Source organism: Aquarana catesbeiana, linkage group LG05, assembly GCF_042186555.1.
Source record: "Aquarana catesbeiana isolate 2022-GZ linkage group LG05, ASM4218655v1, whole genome shotgun sequence".
NCBI lineage: Eukaryota > Metazoa > Chordata > Amphibia > Anura > Ranidae > Aquarana > Aquarana catesbeiana.
The window spans coordinates 4,268,189-4,290,118 of record NC_133328.1 but is presented as its reverse complement, the minus strand read 5'-3'; the positions used below and the strand labels follow the sequence as shown (position 1 = coordinate 4,290,118).

At 46.8% G+C, this 21,930-nt stretch overlaps 1 protein-coding gene across 1 annotated transcript; it reads left to right on the top strand.

The window, feature by feature from the left end:
- Positions 1-774: 774 nt before the first annotated feature.
- LOC141144036 (uncharacterized) lies at positions 775-19,639 on the top strand. Its single transcript, XM_073629375.1, has 3 exons — positions 775-6,483; positions 9,007-9,086; positions 18,369-19,639. Exons 1-3 carry the CDS (start codon positions 819-821, stop codon positions 18,468-18,470), a joined length of 5,847 nt encoding a protein of 1,948 aa, XP_073485476.1. The 5' UTR covers positions 775-818; the 3' UTR covers positions 18,471-19,639.
- The last annotated feature ends 2,291 nt before the right edge of the window (positions 19,640-21,930 follow it).

The following is a 21,930-nucleotide window of genomic DNA, read 5'->3' as shown; positions in this document are numbered from 1 at the left end:
TTTCTGATACTACACAGGAAAACATCTCTTTTAGTACAGTAATTGAAACCAGAACCACAGGTGCGAAGGTGACATCTACGGTTTCTTCAGGAGAACCCAGTATAACGTCATCTACCACTTCTGGAACCAAGACCCCCTTAGCACCTATATATGTAGCTTACACAGGAGCAAATGTGCCTCCTTCTACTATAACTAGCACCATAAAAAATAATATGGTATCTACTGCTAATAATGAAGCCACGCCTAGTACTTCCACATCTGAAACCAGGACCACTGTAGCAGACACTTCTGGGTCTTATACAAGGGTAAGTGTGCCACCTGCTAACATACCCGGCACCACCGTATTAAACATGGCTTCTACTTGGGTTACTGAAACCAGACTCAATGTACTGTCAACTGCTATATTTGAAACCAGGACCACCGTAGCACCCATTGCAGTACCTTCTACAAAAGTAACCATACCATCTACTACTGTAACAGAAACTGTAACCAAAGCACCAGTTACTACCCTCTTTTCAGGAGCAAGCATGCCATCTACTTACATAACTGAAACCACGGAAGCCAATGTGAAATATACGAGTGTTACTGAAACCAGACTTGATGAGCCATCAACTAGCAAACCCTTATCTATATCCACTTTGGCACCCATTACCGTACCTTATATAAAGGTGAGTGTGTCACCAGCTACCATAACTCAAACCACAATAGCCAATGTGGCATCTACTGATAATACTAAAACCATGCTCAGTACACTATCAATGACCGAATTTGAAACCAAATCAACTTCAAAGCCTGTTACAGTACAATATACGCAAGTGATGTTGCCTTCTGCTGCTATAACTGAAACCACAACCACGATGGACAAAGTGATGTCTACTGGTGTCATTGGAAGCAGATCTAATATGCCATCAACCGGAACAACTGAATCCAACGCATCTTTACAATCCATTACAGCATCTTATACAGGGGGTCAGGTGCCACCTACTACTGTGATTGGAACAGAAACTACCACAGGGCACATTACAACATCAATTGGAGGAGACAGCGTACAATCCACTGTAGCACATGGAGCCAGAACATCGGTATTATCAGCTACCATAAATATCAGTGACCCATCAAATACTTCAACCAACATACCATCAACTGTCACTCCCGAAACCGAGACAAGAATTTTCACCCCCACTGCTGCCAGAATGTCTGAGCTGCCATCCACCACAGCTGATAAAACCGTGCCGTTCCCTACATCAGTGGACATCACAAGCCCATCGCCAACTAATTCCAACTCTGATAACCAACCTTCTCTGACAGCCACTTCCACATCTGATGACACAACTTCTCATCTAGATGTCACCACGCCTGATACCAGAAGACCTGGACAATATATCACATCCAAAAGTATCATGTCACCTGTCACTACAACCGACACTATAAACACTGTGCTGGATATCACCACATCTGACACCACATCTGACACCATACACACTGTGCCAGCACATACCACATCTGACACCATACACACTGTTCCAGCTGACACCACATCTGACACCATAAACACTGTGCCAGCACATACCACATCTGACACCATACACACTGTTCCAGCTGACACCACATCTGACACCATACACATTGTGCCAGCACATACCACATCTGACACCATACACACTGTTCCAGCTGACACCACATCTGACACCACATCTGACACCATAAACACTGTGCCAGCTGACACCACATCTGACACCATACACACTGTGCCAGCACATACCACATCTGACACCATACACACTGTGCCAGCACATACCAAATCTGATACTATACACACTGTGCCAGCTGACACCACATCTGACACCATACACGTCATGCCAGCTATAACCACATATGACACCATAAACACTGTGCCGGCTATCACAACATCTGACACCACAAAGTCTATGCCACCTATCACATCTGGCACCATAAACACCGTGACAGCTGACCCCCCATCTCACACTATAAACACTGTGCCTGCTATCATCACATCTGACACCATAAACACTGTGACAGCTGACACCACACCTGACACCAAAAACATTGTGACAGCTGACACCCCATCTGACACTATAAACACTGTGCCTGCTATCATCACATCTGACACCATAAACACAGTGCCAGCACACTCCACATCTGACACCATAAACACTGTGCCTACTATCACCACATCTTACATCACAAACACTGTGCCAGTACAAACCACACCTAGCACCAAAAACACTGTGACAGTTGACACCACATCTGACACCATAAACACTGTGCCTGCTATCACCACATCTGACACCATAAACACTGTGAAAGCCGACACCACATCTGATACTATACACACTGTGCCAGCTATCACCACACCTGACACCATACACGTCATGCCAGCTATCACCACATATGACACGACATTTGACTCCATAAAGTCTATGCCAGCTATCACATCTGGCACCATAAACACTGTGATAGATGACACCACATCTGACACCATAAACACTGTGATAGATGACATCACATCTGACACCAAACACGTCATGCCAACTATCACCACATATGACATCATAAACACTGTGCTGGCTATCCCCACATCTGACACCATAAACACTGTGACAGCTGACACCACATCTGATACTATACACACTGTGCCAGCTATCACCACACCTGACATCATAAACACTGTGGCAGCTGATACCACACCTGACACCATACACGTCATGCCAACTATCACCACATATGACACCATAAACACTGTGCCGGCTATCACAACATCTGACACCATAAAGTCTATGCCAGCTATCACATCTGGCACCATAGACACTGTGACAGCTATCACCACATCTGACACCATAAACACTGTACCAGCACACACCACATCTGACACCATAAACATTGTGACAGCCGACACCCCATCTGACACTATAAAAACTGTGCCTGCTATCATCACATCTGACACCATAAACACTGTGCCAGCACACTCCACATCTGACACCATAAACACTGTGCCAGCACACTCCACATCTGACACCATAAACACTGTGCCAGCACACTCCACATCTGACACCATAAACACTGTGCCTGCTATCACCACATCTTACATCACAAACACTGTGCCAGCACACACCACACCTGGCACTTTAAACACTGTGACAGCCGACACCACATCTGACACCATAAACACTGTGACAACTTTCACCACATCTGACACCATAAACACAGTGCCAACACAAACCACATCTGACAACATAAACACTGTGCCAGCACACACCACATCTGACAACATAAACACTGTGCCAGCACACACCACATCTGACAACATAAACACTGTGCCAGCACACACCACATCTGACAACATAAACACTGTGCCAGCACACACCACATCTGACAACATAAACACTGTGACAGCCGACACCACATCTGACGCCATAAACCCTGTGACAACAGACATCACATCCAAAAGCAGCAACAATCTACCAACTGACATCACATCTGAGGTCAAACATTTTGTATCCACTTCAGCCATGTCTGAAACCAAAAATATTGTACCAATGGAAACCACGTCTGAAACCCGAAACACACTAAATGTCTCCATGTTTCAAAGTAAAGCTGGAACGCCAACTTCGATCACACCTGAAACAAGTCATAATGTGCCAACTTCTACCACAGAAAAAATGATACTAACTGACACCACACTCGAAGCTAAAACCCCTGCCACCACATCTAAAACCGGGACCATTATCACTTTGGAGACCAGTAACTCCATCAGATCTTCCATCACATCTGAATCTGCATCTGCTGTGCCAACTGGAGCCATATCTGAAGGCATAAACATCACGCAGACTGGTATCACATCGAAAACTGTAGACATCCTGGGGAGCGGCACACATGAATTTAGAAGCACCTCTGATGTCACCACACACGAAACCATAAATTTGGGGTCAGCAGACACCCCACCTGGAACCAGAAACTTTGTTCCAACTGATACCATAACTAGCACAAAGAACATTCCTCCAACATCCACCATGTCTGAAAATGTTGCATCATCTGGCATTTCTCCTGAAATTAGAAAGTATGTTACAAGTGTCAGATTATTTGATAAAACAGAAATCGTGCCAACTGGATCTACATCTAAACCTGGAGACAATATGCCAATGACTCCTACCTTGGAAGATAGTAACCTTATTCCAACTGGAGTCACAACTCAAATCACAACTGGCATCACATCTGACATCACAAATATTGTAACAACGGGCACCACATCTGATAAAACCGTGTTAACTACCACCACATATCCAACCAAAAATATCACACCAATTTCCACCACATCTCCAACCAAAAACATCACGCCAACTACCATCACATCTCCAACCAAAAACATCACACCAACTACCACCAAATCTCCAACCAAAAACATCACGCCAACTACCATCACATTTCCAACCGAAAACATCACACCAGCTACCACCACATCTCAAACCAAAAACATCACACCAACTTCCACCAAATCTCCAACCAAAAACATCATGCCAACTACCATCACATTTCCAACCGAAAACATCACACCAACTACCACCACATCTCAAACCAAAAACATCATACCAACTTCCACCAAATCTCCAACCAAAAACATCACGCCAACTACCATCACATTTCCAACCGAAAACATCACACCAACGACCACCACATCTCCAACAAAAAATATCACACCAACTGTCCCTATGTCTGAAACCAGAAGCTCTGCCTCCACTGCTACCACATCTGACACAAAAACTAGTTTGCTTCCTGCCATTACCTTGGAGACCAGAAGCACCATCAGATCTTCCATCACATCTGAATCTGCAATCACTACACCAACTGGCACCATTTCTGGAAACATTGTGTTATCCGGGACCTCATCTGAGACCAAAAGAGATGTTACAAGTGCCACCACATCTGCCATTGTAGAAACAATGCCAACAAATGCTACACCTAAAACTGGAGGTGTTGGGCCAACTGCTTCCACCTCAGATGTAAGGACAGTCGTGCCAACTGGTGTCACATCTGAAGCTGGACATTTTGTGCCAACTACCACATCTGGAACTAGAAACATTCCACTGACTGGTCCTACTTCTAAAATTAGTTGGACAACCATTTCTGACAATAGAACAATCCCACCAACCTCTACTACACCTGGTGCTACAACCAAACCGCCAGTCAAAGTAGAAACTGACAGGACCACTCAATCCACATCTAAAGCTGGAGACATTGGATCAACTGCTCCCACCTCAGATGTTAGGACAAACATCCCAACTGGTGTCACATCAGAAGCTGGATATTTTGTGCCAACCACCACATCTGGAATTAGAAACATTCCACTGACTGGTTCTACATCTAATATTAATTGGACAACCATTTTTGAGAATAGAACAATCCCACCAACCTCTACTACACCTGGTGCTACAACCAAACCGCCAGCCAGAGTAGAAACTAACAAGACCACTCAAGCCACATCTAAAGCTGGAGAGGTTGTGTCAACTGCCCCCACCTCAGATGTTAGGACAATTATCCCAACTGGTGTCACATCAGAAGCTGGACATTTTGTGCCAACTACAACATCTGGAACGAAAAACATTTCCTTGACTGGTTCTACATCTAAAATAAGTTGGACAACCATTTCTGAGAAGAGAACAATAGCATCAAATGGAACCTCTACTACATCTGGTGCTACAACCAGACTGCCAGGCAATGTAGAAGCTAACAAGACCTCTCAATCCACATCTAAAACTGGAGAAATTTGGTCAACTGCTCCCAACTCAGATGTTAGGACAACCATCCCAATTGGTGTCACATCTGAAACTAGACGTATTATGCCAACTACCACATCCCAAGCTCCAAACACCGCACCAACTACCAACACATCTAAAATTAGTTGGACAACCATTTCCGAGAGCAGAACGAGTCCATCCAATTGGATCTCTACTACATCTGCTGCTACAACTCAACCCCCAGTTGGGGCAGTAGCTAACAAGAACCCTCAATCCACAATTAAAACTACTACAAAATCTCAGACTACAGAAGGATTGTTTCATTATAAACAATCAGAATCTACACCGACAACTGATAAAGTATCCACAGCACAAGCCAATTCTTTGACTCCATCTGCCAATGTGACCACTGGAGCACCTCAACAGACTGCTGGGGTGACAACTAGTAGAGGTGCCACCATTACCAGTCCATCAAGTAATGGCACCACTGGGCATATAGTACAGGAACTGGTACCTACCACGACTTTGGGAGCTCATAACGTAACTGGACCACAAGGCAAGACTACAACGCAGTCCATGAAGCCTGTCGATGTGACGGGAGGAACACTTCAACTGACAGACAGAGGTCCATCTAACCCAGGCACCAGCTCACGTAATGCTCCTACTGGGGCTTCTGACAAAATGAGCTACGATGTACCTTTATCATCATCAGGAGGACCAGCGGCACCTGGTGAGTACAAACCTGGATCTATTGCTTTATATACTGTAAAGGGCCATCACTTCTTGCTCCAGTTTTGTGTCTGTGCAAAAATTCTTTATGTCTGCCTGCAGATACCGACATTTCCTTGTGGGACTTTTCATAAAGCTTAAAGTAACCCCTAAGATCAGATATTTTTAAGCTCTTCCGTGAAAATCTATTTCTGACCTGTCACAGAGATCACAGAGCTCCCCTTGAAAGTGCTCTTATCTGCTTTTATCTCCAGAAGGGTGGCACCATTTTTATTCAGACCTCATCCAGGGTCACCATCTACTTCCTAGACTTAGATGCCGCCACAGAGATGACACATCTGTGGCTGTGTTCACAAATGTCTGATACAGATTGGCCCCCTGCTGTAGCCTCTCACCTTGTGACTTGCCACCAAGTTGCAGTGTTGCAGTCTGATTACTGGGTCAGGGGAGACCGAGAAAATGCTTCCTTCACCTTCTACAAAGTTACAATGTACAGTGTGATCACTGGGGGAGGGGAGACTGAGGAAATTCTTCCTCCTGCCTGCAGCAGACGGATGACATCATCTCAGCGGCCTTAGGCAAAGTCACAAACTGGAGCTCAAGGATGGCTTATTGATAATAAAAGATGATTTTCTGTAAAGTATACTGCTTCTGTATATTGTAGTTTACATTTACAGCAAGGTCCACTTTAACCATGAAACCACTTTTTACTCCTCTTTTCCTTCGCAACTGTTGCATGGCTTGTTTCTGATGCCGCGTACACACGATCGGACTTTACGGCATACTTGGTCCGGCGTACCGGATTTCATCGGACAATTAGATCGTGTGTGGGCTCCAGCGGACTTTGTTTTCTCAAAAGTTTGACGGACTTAGATTTGAAACATGTTTCAAATCTTTCCGACGGACTTGAGTCCGGTCGAAAAGTCCACTCGTCTGTATGCTAGTCCGACGGACAAAAACCAACGTTAGGGCAGCTATTGGCTACTGGCTATGAACTTCCTTGTTTTAGTCCGGTGAACGTCATCACGTACGAATTCGACGGACTTTGGTTGATCTTGTGTAGGCAAGTCCGTTCATTCGGAAAGTCCGTCGAAAAGTCCACCGGACAAAGTGTGCTGTAAAGTCCGATCGTGTGTACGCGGCATTACTGTCACTGAGCATGTCCACCAGGGCCGGGACAAAGGGTGGGCAGAAGGGACGGGTGCCCTGGGCACTGTGGTATCATGTGAGGTGGAGGGGGCACCACAAGGAGATGGAGGGGGGAGGAGATTTGTGTTGGGAGGAGGAAATTGTGGGGAGCAGCAGGGGGTAAGATGGTTCTAGAAGGGGGAAATTTGGGAGGTGTGATTTGGGGGGCTTGTGCTAGGAGGGGGTATTTGTGCTATTAGGGATGATTGGGGGGTATTTGTGCTAAAAGAGGAACTTTGGGGTGAGGGATTTGTGCTAGAATGGTGGATTGGGGGAGGGGAATTTGTGCTGGGAGGATTTGGAATGAGGGGGGGGGGGATTGTGTTCAGAGAGGGCATTTGAGGGGTAGAAGTTATGTGCCAAGAGGGGAACTTTTTTTGGGAGGGGGGGATTTGTGCTGGGAGGAGAAAAATTGGGGGAGGGCAGGGGGTAAGAATGGTTCTAGGAGGGGAAATTTGGGGAGGTGTGCAAGGAGTGGTGATTTGGGGGGATTTGTGCTATTAGAGATGATTGGGGGGTATTTGTGCATCAAGGGGAACTTTGGGGTGAGGGATTTGTGCTAGGATGGTGAATTGGGGAAGGGCAATTTGGGCTGGGGGGATTTGGGGGGAGGGGGGATTGTGTTCAGAGAGGACATTTGAGGGGTTGAAGATTTGTGCTAGGAGGGGGACATTTTTTTGTTGGGGGGGGGATTTGTGCTGGGAGTAGGAAATTGGGGGGGGGGGTGTCAGGGGGTAAGAATGGTTCTAGGAAGGTTAATTTGGGAGGTGTGTAAGGAGTGGGGATTTGGGGGGGGGACTTGTGCTAGGAGGGGGGGGGGTTGTGCTACAAGAGGGACTTTGGGGAGAGGGATTTGTGGTAGGATAGTGAACTGGGGGAGGGGGATTTGTGCTGGGGGGGTTTGGAGTGCGGGGTTGGGGGGAATTGTGTTTAGAGAGGACATTTGAGGGGTAGAAGATTTGTGCTGGGGGGGACACTTTTTTTGGCGGGGGGGGATTTGTGCTGGGGACATATGGGGAGAGAAGATTTTAGCTGGGGGGGCAAAGATTTGTGCTGGAAAGGAGGGAATTTCTGCAGGGGGGCAGATTTGTACTGGGGGGAGGAGGAATTTATGCTTAGGGGGTAAGCATGCAGATTAGTGCTTGATTTTTTTGGGGTGGGGGATTTTTTGCTGACACATAATGCTCATACATCTTGGGGGGGGGGGCACAATTTGGCATCTAGATGACCTTTTCCCGGCGTTGATGTCCGCCCTCCACAGACCAGACTGACACACAATGTATGAGAATTTAGGAAGATTTTTGGTTCATTTTAACTAAAAATCTGTGTCTTTTAGGGACGATCATGTTGAAGGTTACGATGTCAAACCCGACCCAGGAAAGTGTTCAGAACTCGGTGGACGCCTTCATAAAAAAGGTAACTAATCCCCTCATTGATACATTGTAAATCCTGATGTTCCACCGGTGGTGCACCACTGACCCCAAATGGTTACTTTTCATATTGTAGAATAATTAAATAGTTACAATCTGGTTGAAAAAAGAAACAAGTCCATCCAGTTCTACCAACAGAGGAAAAAAAAACCACACACAAATCGAAAACCTCCATATACACAATCCTATACCCACAGTGGATCCAGAGGAAGGCAAAAAAATCCCCAGCAAAGCATCATCCAAATTGCTCCAGCAGGGGAAACAATTCCTTCCTGATCAGTCAAGAGGCAATCAGATATTCCCTGGGTCACTTTACCTATAAATGTCAGAACCCAGTTATATTATGTACACCTAGGAAAGAATCCAGGCCTTTTTTTTAAAACAATGAATTAATATTAAGCAGTTTATTACCACCCACCACATATATACTGTGGCAGGGCGGCCGCTCTGTGCCAGATCACGTACCTAGTACACGATCCGACACTTGCGGGTCTGGACTCGCCTGCAACCTGCTCCTGATATGTGGGTGACGTGGACTCGATGTCCGCTCGGCACCCGCCGATCATTAGGCACAGAGCCAGAACGGCGGTCCGGGCTATGTAAACAAGGCAGATCGCTGCTCTGTCACTACAGAAGGCATGGATTCTGTGTTCCTGCAAAGCAGGGGGCACCGATCAATGCCTTCCCCTAGTAAAAGCACCTCCCCCCACAAAGTACACAGACACTGGCTAGGCACACACTCAACTCTTTGATCGCCCCTGATGTTACATAAAACTTGGAAAGTGGACTTTAAATGTGCCTAAAGAAATAAACAACTATTTCATATATAATTACAAAAATAACAAATTTGATTAAATACATTTGTTAAAAAAATATATAACAATATTCTAGATAAAAGAATATGTAATGACCAGACCAAAATATCGACATATCTACTGTACAAAAATGTATTCATCAACATGTTTCGCTATGATAAATAGCTTCTTCAGGAGATCCGTAATTGTCTGTGTACAGCGTATTCACCCGAAATTGATTTCAGGTCAGTATGCGAACACACCAGGGCCTCCAGACCATCAAATATTAAGGATATCAGTGTGTCACAGGAGAACCAAGGTGCCCGTCTAGAGATCTAGAATACATGAAAAGCTGGTTTGACAGATTTGGAAGCTGTAGTTTCCTTCATCAACCACCAGAGGGAGCCAACAGGCAGAAATAACCGAAAAGCTTGCAGCATTCCCAGCAAGAAAGTCAGAGGCAGTGCAGAGATAATTATCACACTGCATTCATTTCCAAGTTCCTATGCTTCAAATCGGCTGGACCTTTAGGCTGGAGAGGCTAATGTTCACCCGGAGCCCCACATTAGCCTCTCTAGCCTAAAGATTTTTAAGCAAAATATGTCGAGAAATACGTTTTTATACAGTAGATATATCGATATTTTGGTCTGATTATTACATATTCTTTTCTCTAGAAGATTGTTATATCTTTTTTAACAAATTTATTTAATAACATTTGTTATTTTGTATTATATATGAAATAGTTGTTTATTTCTTTAGGCCTCTTTCTCACGGGGCGGATCAGTGATGATCCGCCCCGTGAACATCCGCTGGCTCAGCGGGGATCGCTCCGCCGATCCCCGCTGAGCAGGAAGATGACAGGTGCATCGCTGCACACTGTGCAGCGGCGGACCTGTCAGAGCGCCGCTCTCCCCTATGGGGGGATCGGATGACGACGGACCGTAGTGTCCGTCGTCACCCGATCCGATCCGAAAACGGATGGAAAAGTAGGTTTTTCCTCCGTTACACTTTTCGGATCGGAGCGGGGTCGGATGTCAGCGGACATGTCACCGCTGACATCCGACGCTCCATAGGGATGAATGTATGTCCGTTTTTCATCCGAAAACGGAAGGATGAAAAACGGACATACGGATCGTCCGTGTGAAAGAGGCCTTAGGCACCTTTAAAGTCCCTTTTTCAATTATTTGGGATGTGGTGCCTTGCTCCACCTATCCTTGGCTGACTCACCTAATTTCCTGATGTTACATATAGTTACACAGTAGGTGAGGTTAAAAAAAGACGCAAGTCCATCCAGTCCAACCTGTGTATGATTATATGTCAGTATTACATTACATATCCCTGTATATTGCGGTCATTCAGGTGCTTATCTAATAGTTTTTTGAAACTATTGATGCCCCCCTGCTAAGACCACCGACTGTGGAAGGGAATTCCACATCCTTGCCTCTCTTACAGTAAAGAACCCTCTACGTAGTTTAAGGTTAAAACGCTTCTCTTGTAATTTTAGTGAATGGCCGCGTGTATTTTTAAATTCCCTTCCGCAGAAAAGTTCTCTCCCTATTGTGGGGTCACCAGTACGGTATTTGTATATTGAAATCATATTCCCTCTCACGTGTCTCATCTACAGAGAGAATAAGTTCAGTGCTCAGTCTCAACCTTTCTTTATAACTAATATCCTCCAGTCCCTTTATTAGTTTTGTTGCCCTTCTTTGTACTCGCTCCATTTCCAGTACATCCTTCCTGAGGACTGGTGCACAGAACTGGACACCATACTTCAGATGTGGCTGGACCAGAGTCTTGTAGGGTGGGAGAATTATTGCTTTTTCTCTGGAGTTGATCCCCATTTTTTTTTTTTAACAGAGTAGAGATCCCCATTTTTAATGCCAATATTCTGGTTGTTTTGCTTGCAGCAGCTTGGCATTGCATGTCATTGCTGAGCCTATCATCTACTAGGACCCCCAGGCAGGGCCGTCTTTAATATTTTTTGGACCCTGGGCAAACATTTTCTTGGCCCCCCCAGCCCAACACCAAGCCCCCGCAGATCAGGAAGCAGTTGCAATTAGTTGCTAAAAGTTACAGCACAACATTTCTGCTTGCTGGCTGGTTGTTAAAGGATACTGCACATCCTTACCACTCACCCATCAACTGCTAGAGGTTTCTGCATATCATTAATGCTCACTCATTGGTTGCTAGAGGCTATGAACATCCTTACTGCTCACTGATTGGTTGCTAGAGGCTACTGCACATCATTGCTGCTCACCCATTGGTTGCTAGACGTTACTGCACATCATTATTGCTCACCCATTGGTTGCTAGAATTTACTGCAAATCCTTACTGCTCCCACTCACTGATTGGTTGCGAGAGGTTACTGCACACCATTACCACTCACAGATTGGTTTCTAGAGGTTAATACACATCATTACTGCTCACCCATTGGTTGCCAGAGGTTACTGCACATCATTATTTCCACCCACTGATTGGCTGCTAGAGGTTACTGCACATTGTTCACACTCACTGATTGGTTGCTAGTGGTTACAGCACATCATTATTGCTCAGCCATCGGTTGCTAGAGGTTACGGCAAATCCTTACTGCTCCTGCTCACTGATTGGTTGCTAGAGGTTACTGCAAATCAATAACACTCACTGATTGGTTGCTAGAGGTTACTGCAAATCAATAACACTCACTGATTGGTTGCTAGAGGTTATTGCACATAATTACTGCTCACCCATGGGTTTCTAGAGGTTAGTGCAAATCAATACTGCTCACTGATTGGTTGCTAGAGATTACTGCACATAATACTGCTCACTGGTTGCTAGAGGTTGCTGCTCATCATTACCACTCACGTATTGGTTGCTAGAGGTTACTAAACAAAATTACCACTCACTGATTGGTTGCTGGAGATTACTGAACATCATTACTGTTAACTGATTGATTGCTGGAGATTACTGCACATAATTACTGCTCACTGAGTGATTGCTATATAGATTATGCTACAAACTCACACAGCAGTCCCCTTGCCAGAGTAGAAGTTTCGTCTTGCATTGCAGCAGAATTTAATCACTTACGGACCGCCCACCGCCATTATACGGCGGCACTTTGAAGTGGAATATCGTTGTTATGGCAGCAGCTACCTGGCATAACCCCGGTATCCATTTCTTCAGCGGGCGTTCCACTTTCAGATAAAAGTGGTCTCAGAGGCAGGTTCGTCGTGAGATCACTTTTATCGGTGGCGGGACGCTGCCCTCTGGTGCCCTCCGCCACTTACCTGAGCCGCCGGCAGCGGTGGAGGCGATTGGATCCTGTCCCCTCTGTGGTATGGAGCTGAATGAGGGGAAGATGGGCTCCACCTGGATCCATACCATTGCAGAGCGACGTCAACACATCACTTCCATCACTTTAACGTGCCCGTCCCGCCGAGCTCGCGTGCAGAAGCGAGTACATACACGAGTAGCGCCCACATATGAAAACTATGTTCAAACCACACATGTGAGGTATCGCTGCGATCATTAGAGCGAGAGAAATTATTCTATCCCTAGACCTCCTCTGTAACTCAAAATATGCAACCTGTAGTATTTTTTAAACGTCGCCTATGAAGATTTTTAAGGATAAAAGTTTGTCGCCATTCGACGAGCGGGCGCAATTTTGAAGCGTGACATGTTGGGTATCAATTTACTCGGCGTAACATTATCTTTCACAATATAAAAAAAAATTGGGCTAACTTTACTGTTGTCTTATTTTTTAATTAAAAAAAGTGTATTTTTCCAAAAAATTGTAGGACCGCTGCGCAAGTACGGTGTGACAGAAAGTATTGCAACGAACGCCATATTATTCTCTAGGATGTTAGAAAAAAAAAAAATATATATATAATTTTTTGGGGGTTTTAAGTAATTTTCTAGTAAAAGAAAGCTGATTTCAACTTTGAAAAATAGGACCGGTCCATAAGTGGTTAACATGTGGCAGAAAAGATGGGGTTAATGGAGCTGACCAAGATTACATTCAAATCAGTACTGTCACTGAGCAAGCAGAGAGGCAGAAATAATCAACTTTAGCTGCTAAAGCAGTGAAAGTTCAACTCACCTGTCTGCTCATCTATGCCGATCAGTGTAATATTCTAGTAATATCCTAGTAATGTTCATAGCAAACAGTGGCGATGAGTCCATAAAGGGCGCAGGAGTGCCGCCCCCCCTCTCCTGCACCTCTCTATCACCATAGATAGATTCATGCATTGTGTGAATCTATCTATGGTCGCTGCTGACACCCCCTATTCAGGTGCCCGGCCCATTTTCGGGGGGGGGGGGGGGGGTGGTTTTTTGGAAGCACCTGATTAGAGCCATAGGCTCTAATAGGTGCCCAAAAATGTGGGAAGCGGGCGCAACGCTGTGCGTTCGCTTCTCACTCAGCTGTATGTTAGCAAAGCGAAGGAATTCGCTTTGCTAACATTGAACCGCCTCTCAGCCAATCAGGTTGCCGGGTCTGTGTTACCTGTCACCTAACTGGCTGAAATGACAGGCGCTGTGGTTGGACACCTATCAGGTGTCCAATCATAGCAGAGGACGAGAGGAGGAGCGGGTGGGAGAAGACATCGGGGTCGGGGAAGAAATGGAGGACACTGGACACCACCCGCTGCCCACCCAAGACAAGGTAAGTGCCGGTGAGACGGCGGGCGGGGGGCAGAGTGGCAGCACTTGGGGCACGGTGGCAACATTTGGGGCATGGTGGCAGCACTTGTACTCGGGCAAATGCTCCCGATGCTTCCGCCAATACCTGGACAGTCAGCGGTGATCGACGCGTGGGGGAGTTACAAACTTCTCCCCCTGTGGCTTTCAGCTGCTTAGTGACATACAGTGGTGATCGGTGCTTGTAACCCCCCCACACGCGATCACCACTGACTGTCACCGCATCCTCCATGCCCCCTCCGTTCCGCTGTCCCCCTCCGCTGTCCCCCTCCGTTCCTCTGTCCCCCTCCGTTCCTCTGTCCCCCTCCGCTGTCCCCCTCCGTTCTGCTGTCCCCCTCCGTTCCTCTGTCCCCCTCCGCTGTCCCCCTCCGTTCCTCTGTCCCCCTCCCTTCCTCTGTCCCCCTCTCTTCCTCTGTCCCCCTCCGTTCCTCTGTCCTCTTCCGCTGTCCCCCTCTGTTCCACCGTTCCGCTGTCCCCCTCCGTTCCTCTGTCCCTCTCTCTTCCTCTGTCCCCCTCCGTTCCTCTGTCCCTCTCTCTTCCTCTGTCCCCCTCCGTTCCTCTGTCCCTCTCTCTTCCTCTGTCCCCCTCCGTTCTGTTGTCCCCCTCCGTTGTGCTGTCCCTCTCCATGTCCTCCTCCTTCCTTTGTGAATGGACAGAGTCAGCTGACTCTGTCCATTCACATAACTGAAACATTGTAACCTCCTGTGATTACGATGTCTCAGATTTATGAATGGAGAGGAGCCACTGTCTTCTCTCCATTCATTTTCAGTACAGCTGAGGATGCAGAGAAAGGGACTGGGGAGTCTCTGTCCTCCGTCTCTTTCCATGTCTCAAGGGGGAGATATCAGGGGTCTGTTAAGATCTCACCAAAGCCCCCCCAAGAGGGCTGATTTAAAAAAAAAAAAAACACATATTGCAATAAATAATAAAAAAAATATTATTGTAAAAAAAAATAAATGTAAATAAAAAAAAAAAACACACAGACACCATTCACCCCCCCCCCCCCCAAAAAAGAAAAAAAAAACACTGTCACGTGACATTAAAAAAAAAGTATCGGTAATCGGTATCGGCGAGTATTTGAAAAAAAGTATCGGTACTTGTACTCGGTCCTATAAAGTGGTATCGGGACAACCTTAGTGGCAACATTTGGGGCACAGTGGCAGCACTTGGGGCACGGTGGCAACATTTGGGGCACAGTGGCAGCACTTGGGGCACGGTGGCAACATTTGGGGCACAGTGGCAGCACTTGGGGCACGGTGGCAACATTTGGGGCACAGTGGCAGCGTTTGATGGGCACAGTGGCTGCGTTTGATGGGCACAGTGGCTGCGTTTGATGGGCACAGTGGCAGCGTTTGATGGGCACAGTGGAAGCGTTTGATGGGCACAGTGGCTGCGTTTGATGGGCACAGTGGCTGCGTTTGATGGGCACAGTGGCAGCGTTTGGTACAGTGAGGCTGCAATAGTTTTTTTTTCAGAATTTTTCACTTTGTTTGTGCCCCCCCCCAAAAAAAAATTTTTGAGCACCTCTGATAGCAAGCAAACGTCAGCTCACCCAAGCACATGTTCTCATTCACATTGTAATTTTTGCACCGCAGGCTTTCCTTGTCTTTGCTGCCTAGGAATGTCATTATCCTCTCTATGCGATCCCCACTCCACTCCTCCGTTCTCTGCCACTGCTTGTCATCGTGTCTCAGTCTCCACACGGCCAGCTCCGCTGTCAGGCATGGACATCTCCGGTCACTGCTTCCCTTTCCCTTCAGCTACAGCTGCATGTGCCAGAGAGCGATTGTTAGGATGTCGGGCCCCACAACAATGACAGGGCCCAGGGCAGCTGCCCCATTTGCACCTCCTTAACCACTTCAGGACCAGAAGGACTTGCCCCCTTAATGACCAGGCCATTTTTTGCGATTCATTACTGCGTCGCTTTAACTGACAATTGCGCGGTCGTGCGAAGCTGTACCTAAACAAAATTTCTGTCCTTTTTTTCCCCACAAATAGAGCTTTCTTTTGGTGGTATTTGATCACCTCTGCGGATTTTATTTTTTGCGCTATAAACAAAAAAAGACCGACAATTTTGAAAAAAACAAAAAAAACAATATTTTTTATTTTGTGCTTTAATAAATATCCCCCCCAAAAAAGAACAAAAAAAAACAAACAAATTTCTTCATCAGTTTATGCCGATACGTATTCTTCTACATATTTTTGGTAAAAGAAAATTTCAATAAGCGTAAATTGATTGGTTTGTGCAAAAGTTTTAGCATCTACAAAATAGGGGATATATTTATGGCATTTTAATTATTTATTTATATTTTACAAGTAATGACGACGATCTGTGATTTTTAGCAGGACTGCGACATTGCAGCGGACAAATTGGATACTATTTGTGGAAACAAAATGATACAGATTTTGTTTGGGGATAGTGTAGCATGACCGCACAATTGTCATTTAAAAGGTGACAGCGCTGAAAGCTGAAAATTGGCCTGGGCAGAAAGGGGTGTAAGTGCCTAGTATTAAAGTGGTTAAAGAATTTTTTTTTTTTTTTTTTTACTCTCCTCCGCTATGTGCCTTTCGTGTTATATCTTAGTCGCCCTGATTGCACCCTTACATTTCTTATCACATTCTTTGTAATGTTGGAATGCTGATGATGATCCCTCAGCCTTGTATTTTTTGAAGGCCTTCTCCTTTGCTTTTATATGCATTTTTACATTGGAGTTAAGCCACTCAGAACTTTTGTTAGCTTAAATGTATTTCCTATTGGCATGCATTGGCCAATACCTTTATTTAATATGCTCTTAAAGCACTCCCAATTTTCCTCCGTGTTCTTCATTCCTAAGATTTTATCCCATTTGACCACTTGCCGACTGGGCCATAGCTGAAAGACGGCTACAGCGCGGTAATGGATGGGAAATTTTGATGAGGTGCGGAATCCGCATAGAATTTGCTGTGAATTGCGCACCGCATCAGTGTGAGCCGGGCGTGAATTATTGGCCGGGACCTGCTAGCAAACTCCCGCTGTGTACAATCACAGGGGGTGTTGGGGGGGGGTGGGGTGTCGGGCGCACATCCTAAACCCAGGGACAGGTAGTGATGTACCAATACGTCGCTTTGCCTGTATGGCCTGTATCCGCAGTACATTGGGGCTGGGCGGTCAGCAAGTGGTTAATATATTTGCATGCCTGTATTAGGATGGGGGGTTCTAGTAAAAGAAGTATCATAGGGGTTCACAATGCCAGATGTACAAAATCCAGAGAGTAAGGAAAGGGGTGAGAGCCACCCTTCCTAATGCTGTTAAATTTATCTGCATTTACCTGACTGTTGGGGGGGATGAGTAGTCCCCCTCCGACTGCTCACCTAAACTAGGAAATGCAGCCGCTCAGAGCTATACACGCCTGGTTGGCTTTGTGTCGCCAGCAAAAAATAAATGGCATGTCGCACTCGGCAGGTGGTACCGGCATCGAACGCAACCCATTCAACCGTGCCACAACCGTGAGCAATGTACGCAGTTGCTATTCGGTGGGTCAAAGCAGGTGGTGAGGAGGCAACATATCGATGAGTTCTTATTCAAAGCAAACCTATCCAAAACTCGGGTGGTTCAAGCTTAGTGTCCAATTATTAAATAAATGTTGTACACGGGACTCAGATGGCAAGAAAAAAAAAAAACTGACAAGGATTACAACCCTCCATTACTCATCCAAAATGAGAAAAAAAAAAAGTTTTGCTTTTGGTTCTACTTTAATAATCTGCTTGGGGATGTCAGAGTAATGGCTGATCGATTTCTCCCGTCCTTCTTGTCTTTTTAGGCCTGTTTGATGTTCGCCACACAATTTAACCTGAGAAATGTCACTCTGACCTGGGGACCGAGTCGGACCGCCATAAACTGCCAGACTGTTCTGCTGACCTAACAGCCCCGGAGACAGTGGAGGAAAGAAGTGTGACTTTCTTATTTATTGTATTTGTTAGCTTATCCCTATCCAGGGAAGGATGTGATGGAAGTCCGGGACCATCCAATGTAAGGACCAGCAGAACAATCTATGGAAAGATGTCACCACCACGCCAATCTCCTGGTGAGAAGAAGATATAGAGGAAGAGTGTTATGGACAGGAAGACTTCCTCCAAAAGCTACTTTGCTCTTTGACTTTAATACAATGTAACATTCTGTAAACTATTGATACCAGTATGTACAGTATATGTATAATATGCTTAGGGGTGAAAGACTTCCCCATGTGACAAACCTTCATATAAGATACACGGGGCTGGACAAGGAAGGGGCAGTTGCCCTGGACACAGTCATTTCATATGGAAGACTCCCCTGTTCTCTGTATGTGGATAAGACAATCGGGGGCTCACATCATAGAGGTGCAATTTGTCATCTTCGCTCTGGGCGCTTGATGACCTTCTCCCAGCACCGAAGATACACCATCTATGCAACCAGCAAGCTCGTTCTCCATGACTTTGTAGTCAGCCATTGCAGACCAAGAGGAGGAGAAATAACAAGAATTTAAGATGTCCATGCACATTACAAACCCAATTATATAATATCTTTACCACTTTGCACTTTCCTTTAGATCAGCCTTTCCCAAACCCCTGCTAAGGCTTACTAGATCTTCAGCTTTCAGCTTGAGGCACATTGGTGTGATGATCACTGGGGGGGGGGCTCCCTAAATTTGTGGTCATCGGGCCGAATCCCAGATTAAAAGATCATTGGTGTCAGCGGTTACATATCTAAGATGCAGAAATTTCTCTCTGCTTAAGGTACTCCTGGCAACCTCTAAGGTAGCCATTCTCAAGCAGGGTTCCTCCAGAGGCTGCTCGGGGTTCCTTGAGCTGTGGTTGATTAACCATCCATCTAATGGTGTCTGCATAGTTCCAGGGCCAATGCAGGGTCACCACACCAATCTCTCAGAGAGCAGAAGATATAGAGGGAGGTGCTATGGACAGGAAGACGTTCTTCCAAAGGCTAGCTTGACCGTTGACTTTAATGTAACGTATTTAGTATATATGGACACTAGGAAAAGGCAAACAAAACAACCAACATATAGATAAATAAATAATGTCAATAATAAAAAATAAATGATGTTTCCTTGTGTTAGTGTATTTCTACTGTATAAGTGCTAAAGCATTGGAAATGAATGATAAATTCGAAGTTGCCCGTAAAGACGGAAAGTGTTTTTTTCACTCCGTGTCCGTCATGTTATCATTTGATATTTGACAACTGAAGGACAGGATTGGTTGCTGGAAGAAATGAGAAGACATTTCACACTAACGAACGATCACAAAGGAGGACGTACTCAGGTTCAGGCCGGTCTTGGACAGGAAGAAGACCTTCTGGCTGCCATTCATGCCGGCAAGGGCATTGCTAGGTCTGCAAAAGGTCTGGGGCTAGAGCCCATAGCAGTGGTCACCAACATTTTTGCAGGCCCGGGGGGGGGGGGGGGGGGGGGCACGCCGATGGTAAGCAATTTTTTGCGGGCAATGGCTGGTGTCAGGGTGATCGAAGCGCATTGTTTCTATTGTTACATTCTAATATATAATAAAGTGGTTCAACTCACCATAATGTATAATCAATGGGAGCCCTGGGCGTGTCACTTGCCACATCTCCTGCCACCAGATGCAGAGTGTCATTTGCTACCATTGCCTGTCACCAGATGCAGAGTGTCACTTGCCACATCTCCTGTCACCAGATGCAGAGTGTCTCTTGCCACCGTCGCCTGTCACCAGATGCAGAGTGTTACTTGCCACCGTCTCCTGTCACCACATGCAGAGTGTCACTTGCCACCGTCTCCTGTCACCACATGCAGAGTGTCACTTGCCACCGTCGCCTGTCACCACATGCAGAGTGTCACTTGCCACCGTCGCCTGTCACCAGATGCAGCGTGTCACTTGCCACCGTCGCCTGTCACCAGATGCAGCGTGTCACTTGCCACCGTCGCCTGTCACCAGATGCAGAGTGTCACTTGCCACCGTCGCCTGTCACCAGATGCAGAGTGTCCCTTGCCACCGTCGCCTGTCACCAGATGCAGAGTGTCACTTGCCACCGTCGCCTGTCACCACATGCAGAGTGTCACTTGCCACCGTCGCCTGTCACCAGATGCAGAGTGTCACTTGCCACCGTCGCCTGTCACCAGATGCAGCGTGTCACTTGCCACCGTCGCCTGTCACCAGATGCAGCGTGTCACTTGCCACCGTCGCCTGTCACCAGATGCAGAGTGTCACTTGCCACCGTCGCCTGTCACCAGATGCAGAGTGTCCCTTGCCACCGTCGCCTGTCACCAGATGCAGAGTGTCACTTGCCACCGTCGCCTGTCACCACATGCAGAGTGTCACTTGCCACCGTCGCCTGTCACCACATGCAGAGTGTCACTTGCCACCGTCGCCTGTCACCACATGCAGAGTGTCACTTGCCACCGTCGCCTGTCACCAGATGTAACGTGTCACTTGCCACCGTCGCCTGTCACCAGATGTAACGTGTCACTTGCCACCGTCGCCTGTCACCAGATGCAGAGTGTCACTTGCCACCATCGCCTGTCACCAGATGCAGCGTGTCACTTGCCACCGTCGCCTGTCACCAGATGCAGCGTGTCACTTGCCACCGTCGCCTGTCACCAGATGCAGCGTGTCACTTGCCACCGTCGCCTGTCACCAGATGCAGAGTGTCACTTGCCACCGTCGCCTGTCACCAGATGCAGAGTGTCCCTTGCCACCGTCGCCTGTCACCAGATGCAGAGTGTCACTTGCCACCGTCGCCTGTCACCACATGCAGAGTGTCACTTGCCACCGTCGCCTGTCACCAGATGCAGAGTGTCACTTGCCACCGTCGCCTGTCACCACATGCAGAGTGTCACTTGCCACCGTCGCCTGTCACCAGATGCAACTTGTCACTTGCCACCATCGCCTGTCACCAGATGCAGCGTGTCACTTGCCACCGTCGCCTGTCACCAGATGCAGCGTGTCACTTTCCACCGTCGCCTGTCACCAGATGCAGCGTGTCACTTTCCACCGTCGCCTGTCACCAGATGCAGAGTGTCACTTGCCACCGTCGCCTGTCACCAGATGCAGCGTGTCACTTGCCACCGTCGCCTGTCACCAGATGCAGAGTGTCACTTGCCACATCTCCTGTCACCAGATGCAGAGTGTCTCTTGCCACCATTGCCTGTCACCAGATGCAGAGTGTCACTTGCCCCTGTCGCCTGTCACCAGATGCAGAGTGTTACTTGCCCCTGTCTCCTGTCACCAGATGCAGAGTGTCACTTGCCACCGTCGCCTGTCACCAGATACAGGGTGTCACTTGCCACCGTCGCCTGTCACCATATGTAACGTGTCACTTGCCACCGTCGCCTGTCACCAGATGCAGAGTGTCACTTG